Below are 14,218 nucleotides of genomic sequence, written 5' to 3'. Positions count from 1 at the left end.
CTCCCAAACCTGAAGGTTTACTCTCCACCGCTCAGGGATTACCCAACAGCCCCATTCCCACCCCCACCCCTGCAGGACTACTCCTCACCCACCTTAACCGTCCATCCCTCCAGCAGTAACCCCACCCAACCAGGATGACTCCTCACACACTCTACCAGCACTTTCACGAAGTAGTGGCTAACAAACCACTTCCCTCTGACACACATAATGCAGTTATTGTCAATGCGGTTATTTCTTTTCCCTCTCACGAGACAGGTCCCTGCATTGAATGGCACTGTGGCTACACAGACATGGCTGCGTGGAAAATATAAAAGCATTCGAGGTTATTTCACTTTCATGCCTCGCGACTCACTGACCCATTGTTTTCGCTACTACTAAGGATATAAGTTGACAATGATACGGATAGTACTTGATCAAATGTGTGGATATCGCTCAATGTTGCTCAAACCATATAATAGAGGGACGGCCCTCAAGCCAATGCGCGAAACCATCCGCGCTACGGCTTGTACTGCGCAGCCTATCCGGAAGCTTCGAGGAACGTGTGTTCACCTCAGTCATGGATTTTGCGTATTTTCATAACCAAGGTAAGATTTAGTTTTTCTCATTTATTCTCATGTACTTTCATATATTTGTAAGAGTGCATCTGAGGTTTTTAGTGGTGCTAAAGCGTATACATGTCTTTGCATTTGATGAATGCTATCATGTGTGATCGCTGGTCTGAGGACAATGGCGGCGGTGCAAAATCGGCGAAAGTCCCGATTTTGATTTTCAATAACAGCTACTAATTTTCAATACCAATCCTTAGTTACCGGGATGTAATAAAAGCAAATTAGATAAAGTTTGGTTTAGTGGTATTTATAAATCTGTGGAGGACGTATAATTCCTTATTTTGATTCCTGCAATACGACGAAATGTGAATGTTTTCTGAAATATTTACTCCACAACACTTGATTTCCGCACGCTTTCACAATAACAGCTTACTACTAGCATTTTTAAAATAAGTATGTGAACATTTACGGCGAATTCCTCTTTTGCTTGGTACTAAATTTATATGGCTATGATGGGTAGTTTATTTTTTATGATTTTTTACGTAAACCCGCATTTGCATCATGTACTGCACATTTCAGATACCATGTAGCAGACGACACAACATTAATTTTGTTTGTTAATATGACCCGAATATATGTTTAATCCATTCTTCAAAAGTCTCATGCACTTATGGGTTGTAAATAATTGTACATATTTCCATTTTTGTTCATTGTGATGATTATGCTTGTAGCAAATATCCTCATTTTTCATGAAATAATACATTTTTCTGTTTTGATCATTTTTCTTCTTAATGAAGTTTAATTATGATTTAAAGTACCTTATTCAACTTATATCATTACACCAATCATAGCGTAAACTTATTATTTTGTCTTGTAGATGCCCAGGAAAAAGAAAGTTCAATGAACAGTTCTTGATTGCAGGTAAGTAATAATGGAAGTAATATTCGAAATGGTGTCTCTGTTAACTAAGGGTGCACACTAAAGAAATCATTTCATTGGATGAAACATTGTTGATAAAAAGTTGATAATTTGTAGTTATTGGTATTTATTTATTCTATAGGTGTTTGTATTATCCGTTATCTGCAGAAAAAAAGTTTGAAATATCAAAACGTTTGCATAGTCAAGAATTAATTTTGCTTCTTTTCTTATGTAAGGAAAGATACAGTGTTAATTAAGTGCAATATTCCCATCTTGAGAGTAAGTAAACAGATCTTGTTTGAAAGAGCATTGACAACCAGCTATCATATAATTTCAACAAGTATTTAGAGCACTGAATTCATGTTATTTTTTCTTTAATATCAAAATTGTTCCTCTCCTTTTTTCAGTTCAATAGATGTACTGTGTGACAAACAGTGGAAGTCATTCTTCATTGACCTCACTGATGAACGCACAGACACCCCATGCCAGCAGGAACAGACAGATTATGATGGCTGTTCTGCCATTAATTCTGCGGTTTAGCAAAAACTGGGTGAAGATGTGAATAAGTCAGTGATGGCTGCTGACTTTTTCTATACAGGTGTGCATACTCTAAATAAAATCTTCCTGTATGCACATCTGATGATATATGATCCAAAGTACCTCTCGAGAGCTTGATAATGAGCTTCAATGGCAAAACCCATTGAACACATAGTGTAACTGTATTGTCACAATAACTATGAAATATAGAAATTGACTGTCCAGATAACTTTGTTTTGTCTTCAACTATAAAATCGTTTGTGACATGGGAATCTCTACTGAGGGCTTTTACAGTTTGAATGAGATCATGACGAAATATTGAACCTGACTGTGATGCATCCATCATAGGGTTGCAAATACACTATCTTTCAGGCATCCATCATTTGAACATCACTTGCAAGACGCAAGACCTTTGAACTGAGTTTTTCATCAGGTTTGAAACTGTGGTTTGATGGTTATTCTCTTAAAGATATCCGTGGACGAAGTTGTGTACAGATTTGATATTTTTCATTTACAATATCATGTTTTAATATTTTAAAAAATTAGTATATTCTTTAGTGTTAGTCTCAATTTCAAACAGTTGACATTCATATTTGTTTTTAATGAAAGCTTGAAAGAATATTATCTAAATAGTTGTATTTAGCAATACATATACATTTATTGTTCTTTTCATAAAACATATAACATAACATCACAATCGCACCTGCACAGTCCCAGTTAGTTGCAATTCCGGTATTTTCGGAAAGGTATGTGACAAAGGTTTCATGGTAAGTGTCATGATAAAATTAAAGTTATGAACCCTATGAAAATAATTAATTTCATTGGGTGGTGTGTTTGGGGGGATGCCTCACGACCTTTATATCATGACAAGTTCAAGTTCTCAAGTCATTGCTTCATTCCCTCTCAATCTACTGTGAAAGAAACGGTCAAATGGTCACAAAATCAACTATACGCGGTTACTGTATGTAATGTACATTGACGTTTGTGAAAATGGTCCTCGTGGCTTTAGTAGTTCTGAGTAGCATTCCTTTGCAAAAAAAACCCATATTATAATGTGCGTATGTCTCCGTACGGCTCCGAAAGCATTATCACTGTCAGCCCCAAACTGGCATTCAAACAAACATTACTGTAACGTTCGTGGATAACGTGAAATCATGTTTCGTTGGGACTATCAGCTTCATAAAGTTACGCAAATTAATATGAAATCAAAATTAGAGACTAATAGCGTCATTTAGTGAACCACCAACCAGTGGCAACGGATACTTAAAACAAAATTTAGAGGTTATGTGATGAAGTTCAGCGAACATCGGGGATATTGACAACAGTACTGTTACATGACTGGCCTAAAACGACACGGATTTCCCGAACGATACACATTTTCAGCGATTTTGTCAGTTGACATGTGGGACAGTTGAAAAGTCTTGTGACATCTTGTGAGAGACAAGATAGAGATTACGATTATTGTAATCAGTTTATTGGAGTTGTTCATGTACTCTTTGACTGTCAGTCGCAACCGGTGTGATCCAGCTAAGGAATTAACTCTCGGTCCGGATATTACGCAATATTGTTTACGTGGTTACCAGAGTGTTCATTTGCGAATGTCTGCGCATCTGCTGCGCATGTGTTCCGGTAACCGGAAGTTCGCAGCAGGGTGTCGATGTGTATCAGTTACATGCCAGACAGTAGCGCTGATGTTTAATGATGAACTGTTGGAGAGGGCCGTCCCTCTATTATATGGTCTCTGCTGAGACTACGGGGTAATACAACATTTTTGAACATGACTTCGGACTTCGAAGACGCTACAGCAGTCATGAATACCAGATGTGTAGTTGTTGGGACAGCGTTCATAGCGTATGGGCATTACATTATGTCTGCATACGGTGAGTACACAAGATATACACGATATGTCATACTGAGGGTGAAATAGACTAAGTGCATTAATGCAGGCATCATGTCGAACATCATATATTGTTTTACATAATGAGAGATTTGGGTTTTTTTAACTGTATCATGCTTCCGTTTACATGGTGTTTTTAAGGAATTCATGTAAAATGTAATATACGATTTCGTTATGGTATTATTGGTAAATTTAGTTTTCAACTGTCATTTTTGATTTAATAATGTCATATATCACACAGAATGACATCTCAAATAAGTTAAAAAGCAAATAAATAACAGAAGAAGACCAACAGCAACAAAGCAGAGAACAAACAACGCAACCCCCCCCAAAACAACAGCAAATTTTAAAAAAAGCAAAAAAAAAGAAACAAACAAAACAACACACACACACACACACACACACACACACAAAAACCAAAACAAAAAACCCAACAAAACCAAAAAACAAAAAAAAAACCCCCAAAAATAAACAAAAACAAACAAACAAAAAAACCCAAACCAACCAACCAAACAAGAAAAAACAAAACAAAAATACAACAAAACAAAACAAAAACAAAAGCAAAACATAAAAACAACAATCAGCATATTGCCTCTGGAATAATATCTTTCGAGAGTATGATATCAAGTATTATATTCAAAGGTGTCAGAACGGGAAATAGGTGTATTGAGGACTTGTCGAAAAGCTTTACAGTACAGCTTCAGTGTTCTAACGGTGAATGGATACGTGTGGAGCACGAGACGTATGGGGATGGAGAATCAGCGACATGTCGTCTCAAATCTGCTGACAATTGTAACAGGTTGCTCAACAGCAGCCAGCATGGCCTGGTCGTCAGTTGTAATGGGAAACAGTCATGTCGTGAAGTCATGAAGGTACAGCCAATCAACAGCTGTAATATTACCGATGCTGCTGCTGAAGTAAAGTTCAGCTGTATCAAAGGTGAGACAAAATTTCATTTGCCTGCGCGTCTGATGTACCAGATCCATAGATATTCGACCCAGACGTACATGATGTACATGACCTCTTTCCCTGTTCTTGTCAGCATATTACAAGACATTTTATGACACAGGTGTTCGACACCTCTAGGGCTTGGGCTGTCAACAACTTGCTTTCACAGACTTGACGAGGTACTCCCATGTATTTTCAGCCTCACGTATTGCAATATTAATGACATTTTTACTGAAAAACATTGTAGGTGCATCATCAAAAGTGAGGATGTCTGCTGATGTGTATAAAAACCACGTAGCCATTTGTCAGTGTAGTCTTGGAACCCCCCCCAAAAAAAAAAAAAAAAAAAAAAAAATAACGGCTAAAGGAAACTTTATCAAGGACTCATGAAATCATTAACGACGTTGTATGAAAGTGGAATGGTACTGGTAGATTCTGGCTACAATTAGTCTTAAACCTGTTATAAGGAGGGTAAGGTTGTCAGGTCATTTTATCCTATTGGCAAAGATGGAGGATTATGATGTCAACCCTGAAGTGGTCCAATTCATATAGACCGCTCTTACAAAAATGAAATATTCCTGGATACGACGTGAAACAACAGCGCACCAACAAACATACAACATGATGACATTATATAATAAATGATATTGTATAATGTATAGTGTACATATTTTAACTTTAAACATATTTTACAAACACATTAAAGAAACCTCATTATTGTCTTTATGTCGGTGTTCTAATTGTCAGTAAGTTAACGTGAGTATCTACGTAATTTCTGAGATATCTAACGTCTCAGCGTCATTTTACTGACGACGTATTACTGCTACAATATAGTGACGTCAAGGGCGTGACGTCAGAGACATGTCCCGTTCCCCTTTGATGCAGCAACTAGACTGTACGTACAGTACAGGTACTCCTTTTATAGGTCAGTAGGGAAGGAGAACACCATCTCGCCGTTCTGTTTACATCGACAAAAAGGTAGATTTCCTTAACATACTTTTTGCCAAAATTAACAGATACCATATTTCTCCACATGTACAAATTATTAAAAATCGATTGGTGTCTCTTACAGAAATATTCACAAAGACCCGTTTGATTCTGTCACAAGCTGAAGTATAACTTCGGTCTTTCATTCTTTTCAGTAGAGGTCATGAAATGCACTCTGTGCCATGCACGGCACTTCATCTTTGTACCAGTCGTCATCTGTATCCCCAAAATGAATTGTTTGATACATTATATAATTACTCAACAACGAGTTTTAGATATTTATGTAAAACAACAACAACAACAAAAAAGATAAAATGAAATACGCACCCGTTATCAAGTAAATATGAATCGAGTTGACCGCAGCAACTCTTGTTCTTTCCAGATTAATTCCACTCACATCAAGATTTAATAGTTTGTTTGTTTGTAATGCAACTCGGGATATGTGGCGACGGTCTGAACATAACAGTCTGATAAATAGAATGAACATCGATCTACGGTGACATATGTCAACCGACATATGACTACCCCATACCGTGAGTCACCCGTTATGTAAATAATGTGAAAGTCACTACTTCACTGAAAACTGTTCAGCTTGCAATCCAGTTGGGATAGGATGTCTTATGTGAGCCAATTAGGCCCGATCCCACAAGTCGCCGCTCATGAATGTAATGTGAAAGCCACTACTAGACTGGAAGCTAAGAAGTTTGGGACAACACGGGAATGGTCCAGTTCCAATCCAACAAGATTCCGAAACAGTCACAGGACCTGGTGTTACCTGCCGACTGTGAATGTGTAGTGAATATGCTATCTACGTATATAAATATATGGCCCATCACTTCATGATCTCAAGTGATCTATATGCAGAATCCGTCGTATCTCATGAGTACTGCTGTGTGACAGCAAGAAAAACGCCTATCAACATTGACATTGTGTGAGTCGCGGGTGCCAGTGATATCTTGTCCTTTGCTCCGAATGAAATCGGTGCCAATAAGATTATATCTGCTTAAGTTATTCTGGCATTCGAATTCTCACACATGAGTGTGGCGCCTTAGATTACATCAACATCGTATCACTGAAATATATATATTAAACATGTGTGTTAACAATTCAGGCTGGAAGCTGCGAAACTAATATCTATATACTCCCCACTATTTCTCGACATGGGTTTCCACAGTTCGATCGGTGTTTCATTCAGACATTTTGCCCCGTAAAATTTATCTGTTTTTCGTACGACAGGCATGACTTGTGATCAATTAATTCTAAGCCAGATCTTCACGACAAAGGATATTAATGTTTTAACAGACTCTTACATTATAATCATGTTCATCAGATAAACTGAATAGCTTGATCATAAAATTCTCTTAACACAATATTAATATGTACTATGCAAGTGTATTGGTATTTTGTCAATGTTTATAATTTCTTTACCTCATCCCGATTCATATGTGAATGTTCTTTTATTCCCACAAGTGTTAGGCATCCTTGTAGTAACTCATGTACTTGAGCATCAGTCACTTGAATACTTTCTGCTTGCCAAAATGCGTTGAAATATGTCAGGTATTGATTTTGATAACATAACAGAGAATACTTTTTAAGGTTTCTAACTGACTAATGTACGAGGAATCCAGCTATGAAATCACCAGTATCGCTCAACGAGACAGCATTTATCAGTTTCGATATGAAGGCAATTTTTAAGCCGAGTCAAGATGACCGACTTCAGCTTTAAATAGCCCAGTACTTGTACACATCAGACGTTATTCAAAAGTACCTCGTCATTTTTAGTGTGAACAAGTTTAGTGAATGTGCTGTCTATATGAGTGCTGCTATGTGACAGCAAGAAAAAGCCATCTTGTTTATATGATCATTGTGTGTGTGGCGGTGGTCGGTGGTCGGTGGTATCCTGTCCTTTGCTACCAATGAAGTTTGGTTCTGAGGCTATTTGAGACAGATTGTCTCCCGAAGTAAAATTTTGACTGTGACTGAATTTTCAGTAATTCAAAAGCAGTCACAGATTTCTTATAGTTTGTTCATTGCATGACATTTTCTTTCAGTCATTCACCATCAAATTTAGCAAACCTTGTCTAAATATCATTAACTTATACCTTAAATCATTGCATTAGAGTGCAGATAAATATTTTCTGGTTGTAGTAAAGTTTTAAATGTCCTATAACAATCATAACGTGTGCTATTATTCAAACTTGCGTGTCATTCCTGGTGAACATATTAATGGTTCGATTGCGCAAATCGGTAATAAAGACAGCATGTATTTAATGTTACAATATCCTCTATCTGAAATCTCGTGTACAGAAACACTGCGATCACTACTTTAAATATAGCAGATAGGCAGTTTAATGTAGGTTTCTGGACATATATATGTATGGAGTGAAATCTATTTTTCTACAGTCGTATCATTCAAGATCCAACTAGCACTAATGGAAACCATCGGTGATGTTTTCCAGTTGTTCTATGCACTGGAAACTAACAATGATACTTTTATGTCAGTTTCCACATCTGGAAACTAACCTTGTTGGTTTCTGGCAGTTTCCAGACTCTGAAACTAATCTGGATAGTTTCAGCAACAGGGAACTGCCTGAAATCAACAATAATAGCTTCCGTGAACGGAAAGTTATATGATTCTGACATTACCCAGTTTCATGTAGGTTTCCGGAAATGTGGAAACCTTGTTATCTTTGTTATTTTGTTATTTTCAGTCAATATAAATTACCTTATGTTCCAGGTACTCCTTGTGTACCTGTGTAACTTAATAATATAAACCATCCAGCTACAGTTTTCCATATTTGAACCTCAAATTTTAGTTTCCTTAACATTCAACAAGGAGCACATAGAACATTAGATAATGTATATTGACATTGTTCGTCAGAATCACGAATTTGATTTTTTATATATTTTAAGACAATACTCAGATTTGGGATTGGAACCAATAAAAAGTTCATAATGTGGAATCGAATCCCGAATCTGGAAAAACTACGCAGATTCGGGATTCGATCTCCAATCCCAAATTCCGAATCCGTTTCCAACGTCATGTTGCTATCACAGGGCGTGATTTTGTAGCGCTGTCGCGTCGACCTCCTGGACAGTGGGCACTTATGACGCGGTACATCTGTCCGCTGACAGGTCTTAAACGAAACACATTCGTTGAAAATTGACACCAATGTTTGTTTACATGCCACATTTTTTTCACCTCTTGATCCGGATATACTATGGACAATAACATTGTTCACTATATTGATCGATTCAGATCTATCCAACTCTCCATCTCACTTTGCTCATTTTTCGCATATTTCTTCTACCTTATAGGACACAGCATCGATGTCAGAATATATCACGTTCTGAGTTTGCTTCATATTGTTGACATCAGACCGTATTTCCTTCACTGCGTTGTCAAGTTGTCCACATGTCGAGTTTGTAGATGTCGGATTTCAGTGAAGATGTTTCTGAGTTTACCTCGAGTAGTTCACTCATTAAAGCATCTTTGACCTCTTCCAGAAATACTGGACCCGGGTTGATTATCTGTACCATTAGTAGACATCAGTGTCTAAGTGGCAACACCCCAAGGAAGCAAGAATCCCGTGCACTCAATGCTCGACAGCCAATCGCTGCCTGACGTACGAAGCTTGTGACTTCACATTATACACACAGAAATATAGTCTAAGATTATTCGTATATATTGTTGAAAAATTATTTTTTTAGTTATATTTCGGGGAGAGGTACTCATCTCAGTGTCATCTCCTGTTGAAACAAATTCAGATGATGCATAGCTTTGCTATGAAAGGAAACAACAGCCGTAATCACATCCGTTGTTCTACCAGTCATATGTCATTGTGTTTCAGGTAGTATGAACATGTGTGGTCCAGTCACAACAACAGTAAACCGGTCTCTGTACCTCCATTCCCCCGGCTTCCCTGATAGTGTCAGTGTGAACAGGAGCTGTGTTGTTATGGTCACAGGGCAAACTATAGAAGTTACGTTGGTAGAACAGCGGATGAAGTCAGGGATGCTTAACATCTCAGGAGACGGGAGACAACTCTGGACAAACTTGAACGTGAACCAGTACAACAGGGTATTACCTGGACCAGCTGCCGAAATAGTTATAGTCTACGATAACCATGATCAGAATGGATCAAATGTATGGATACGTGTTGCTGGTGTGTACTATAATGTCTAACTGCATTGATCATATGTATCTTTAAGCGGATGTCGTGAAATTGTATTAACTAAGATTTGTCCATGTGTTTTATATGGCTACTAGTAGTTATCAATCTATTAAAAGTAAAATAAGAACTGGTGCAATTCTCGTACTTAGCGTATGACATTCACAGTAATGTGTCTCACATACTCTTCTTGAAATGAATTTATGAAATGGTTTACAAGTGTCTATTTGTGTTAGTTTCCCTGTTACAGACGCACATGTAACTCCGACCTAGAAATTTGGTTGAGAAATATCTTGTTCATAGATTCAGGCCAAATGAACATAAGGATCAGTGGAGAAATGCTGCTGCATCAACAACAACTACACCAACACAGCGAATGTCATCTTCACAGAGTACATCGGTCCAGGTACCTCGGACACATCAACACAAACACCAACAACTGCACACTTTACAACTGTAGGTCAGTGTTTATTGACACGGTACATTATACCTTCATGGCCGACCACTACTTCGCTATATTTTCACTTCAGAGCCACAGCAAAGCTACATTTAAAGCTACCAGGTTAAATAACGTGTCTGCATCATTTTCTTGAACGGATGTACCGGTCCAGCTGATGCATTTGAAGAACAATCCATAAATGATAACAAACAAAGTCAACATATACATATCTCTCGTCCTTGGAACTACATCTGATCTTAAAATCTCAAATTACAGCGTCCTCTGAGACCGTGACCTCTACGCATGGACATACTACTCACACAGCAGAGGATACAGCAACAGTTTCAACAACAGACACATGTACTTATTCGCAATTACATACATATTGTACGGTGTATATGCACTACATGTTTCTACTGCCTTTGAATACAGTCGCTGTGTGGTAGTTTAGTAATGTCGATAGTGTCTACCGAATGTGAGAACTATATCTGAGCATTCGAAGAACTCCAGGACTCTTGTTACCATGATAGTTGAATCATCTATATTCATATCAATATTTTGGGTTGTAATACATTCAGAATTTGTCTCAGCGGGCTAACCACGATATGGTAATCAAACACTCGGAATCTTTATCTTAAACCGATCGCTTCGCACAAATCTCAATTAGGATGTCTGCTGGTGTTGATAATTGTAGCACTGGTAGGACCTCATTTTGATATCCTATATAGTGTCTGAAGATACATTTTGGCAGAAGTACTATGCATGAAAATAGTACTGAGGCTAAATTTCAAGTGCTGTCCAAAGTTGAACTTATGTCCGATATTGAGAGGTGAACTGAAACTTGCACCACCTGACATCTTCAAGATTTCATGTATTTTCTAAACGGATACATAAATGTTCCAGACAACAGTGGGGATGTTGTGATAGCCTTGTCCGTGGTGTGTGGTATTCTGGTGCTTATCATTGTAGTCCTCGTCATATATTTGTAAGTACTTCAGATGGTACATCTTGAATGAACATATAAGACACAGCTCTCTATTGCACTGTATTGCACTTGGTTGTACGGTCTGCTGTTGAACATATCATTTGCGTACATTGTCAGATATTTATCACTGCAGCATGGTGGTGAAGCCCTTCAGGAAGAAGCATAACACTTCATCGAACACCGGAACGTCAGTTGCTCATGGTGAAACAAATGTCTACGATGGAATACGACGTAATACAACCAAGGCTGGTGACGAACATAACTACGGGCACATAACCAGCAGCGGAGGGTCTTTCTATGTTAACTCTGTCAGTGGAGATGATCCATATGTTAACACATAGACGTTAGAGCTCCTCAATACTGGATTCAGTCGTCTCTGTCAGTATGTACCTGTATAATCACTTCGCAATCAATCGAAGTTCTTTATGAACGCGAATAGGTGCTTATAAATCAAAGTATATAATCTAAACCTTCCTTTCTACAATATTTCTAAAAACGTAGAAAATATGTTTCGCATTCTACGTTATGTTTGACAATATTCATCGTCCAGTTAGTCTTTGTTTTGTCCTTTATTAATTTAAAAGTTATCGCCTTATCTGTCACCACACCTGATGAATGCGTCATACCTGATTTACTTCACCTGCTTTGTTATGAATGTGTCAGCTACTCCCTAAACGCATGTGCTTACTTTGTTTTACAGTTATTTGAAAATACGTTTCATATTCAAATGACGTAGCCTTTTCTATCCTCCCTACTTTAAGTTACTAATTCAACATAAGAAACTGTTGTGACCACAGATAGTCACACACAGTGCTTATTTCCATCAAGTATGTCGAAAGGTCCAGTTACTTTCACATGAAACAGACTTGTCACTGTTGACGAGGATTAAATGTTCCATTTTAGTGCAGAAATTCTGTGCAGCTAATAACTGCTGCAATCATCACTTCAAGTGGTTAAGACATTCACAACTTCGGCTATTGTGTTGGAAGTATTATTTGTTTCCTGAAACGTAGCTGATTAAGAACAGCAGTTTGATAGATGTTTTTAAAATTATATTGTCCACATGCTAGGTTTCGTAGTCATGGTGTAACGTCATCTGGACCCGACGTCTCTGGATCTAACCATCCATGCCCACGTTTAGACACAGAGTTCTCCAGGAAAAAAGAAAAACACACACACATAATCTCATTAAAACGGGAAACTACATTATTCAAACTGCTTCATCAACGCCGAAACTAGGGGCTTGTTACTACATGCATATTATGTTCTGTATTCTGATATTGTGCATGAGAGTCAATAAACCAACAGGTGTAGGCAATAACACAAAGAGTATGTAATGTATGCCGAACACAAATTTTCCTGGTATGATAACACGAACTCTTCTTTGTCCATACATTGTACCATAATTTTCCTGTAAATATCACAAAGAGGTAAAATACAACAAACATTAAACAGTCACTAAAATCACAAACTCTCTACCAAATATCACAAGAATCTTGACATTTCAACTGAGCAAAGCAACAGGTTTTACTCCAAATAAAATCTAGTATGTCAGTAATGTTGGCATTTGCATCCCTTTGAAACTATTTTAAACTCGGCAGTCTGTCCACCAGACACCTAAATGCTCCAACAAGAACATTAAATTTTGTCTGCAGTGGGTTTAGATTCACTGTTCATGCTGCTGATTCTCTGGGGGTTATTGCAATAGAAATAGTAAGATACGGTTGCTGGCGCATGTGTGTGAGCGCTAATTTTGCTAGTATTACTTATCATACCGAATGTTAAAGAGTGAAGCATCACTTCAGTTACTTATCCTGTACCCCAAATATGAATTCGTCCGATGCAACGGTTTTGTCATTCAGCATTGGTGCCGAAATAAATAGAGTTGTAAAGTGATGGAAAGTAGTTATACGCGGCTGAGGAAGTATCATTGGCTAATATGTTTTGTATGAGTTGGTGATTGCATTATATATTATACAGACATCCACGTTTGTAACATACAAAGTCCATCCTGCTGTTGTATCGTCTGTATATGAGTCGGAGGTCACACATTCTGTATAAACAATTAAATTGAATATTGGCGCATCACAGGAACGTAAGCGGCGCATCATTTCAACACTCATCATGTACACACGAATATACTGATTCAGCACTTAACATGTCTGTCGACATCACCACACAGTCTAGTAGTCAAAGATTTCCCAGGTTCGATTCCCCACATGGGTATAATGTGTGATGCCCATTTCTGGTGTCCACCGTCGTGATATTGCTGAAATATTACTAAAAGCGGCATAAAAACCTATTCACTCACTACACAGAAATATCACAGTATGCTGACCCGTTAGTGTGTTGGTTTCCCAGAGCACTGGAATAATCCGGGATGAGTGTGTACAAATGACGTCGACACTCGTTAACATCGCAGGTATGCAAGGTACACCCAGGGTATGCACTGGATAAAAATATCGTCACTGGAATGTCTTCAATGAGTAGGATAATCCTGTTAAGGTTTGCAATGAATGGGATCGACAAGGCGATATCTCTGTTGCGTAACCAGATCCGATGACTTGGGGTGTTAGACCGGTGAGACGTTTATTGACATCGGTGCTTGTGGGCTAACACAACATAAAAAAAATCACAATTTATGTGCTTTCATTCTTGAAATGATCATGTTGTATTAACCATACATTAACGTTTGATGTTATATTTACTGGACCAGAATGAGAAATGTTACAAAAGAAAAAACAGGGAAGAATAACTTGAAATGGCCAGTTGTTATTTGGTTTTTAT

The 14,218-nt window shown here is 37.8% G+C and overlaps 2 protein-coding genes across 2 annotated transcripts in view; both read left to right on the top strand.

Annotated features, from left to right (window-relative positions):
• LOC137288048 (uncharacterized) overlaps positions 1–14,218 on the top strand; it is a 129,141-nt gene that overhangs the window by 25,353 nt on the left and 89,570 nt on the right. The window lies entirely within an intron of this gene.
• LOC137288052 (uncharacterized) overlaps positions 4,549–14,218 on the top strand; it is a 34,961-nt gene continuing 25,291 nt past the window's right edge. Inside the window, exons 1-2 of the mRNA XM_067820417.1 lie at positions 4,549–4,839; positions 9,687–10,001. Of these exons, the coding sequence (XP_067676518.1) occupies positions 4,767–4,839; positions 9,687–10,001 (388 nt within the window). The 5' untranslated portion in view covers positions 4,549–4,766. The remainder of the gene's footprint in view (positions 4,840–9,686; positions 10,002–14,218) is intronic.

The sequence above is a fragment of the Haliotis asinina genome, chromosome 6, assembly GCF_037392515.1.
Source record: "Haliotis asinina isolate JCU_RB_2024 chromosome 6, JCU_Hal_asi_v2, whole genome shotgun sequence".
Classification (NCBI taxonomy): Eukaryota; Metazoa; Mollusca; class Gastropoda; order Lepetellida; family Haliotidae; genus Haliotis; species Haliotis asinina.
Note: the sequence above shows the minus strand (reverse complement) of the source record. Positions and strands in the feature narration are given on the sequence as shown.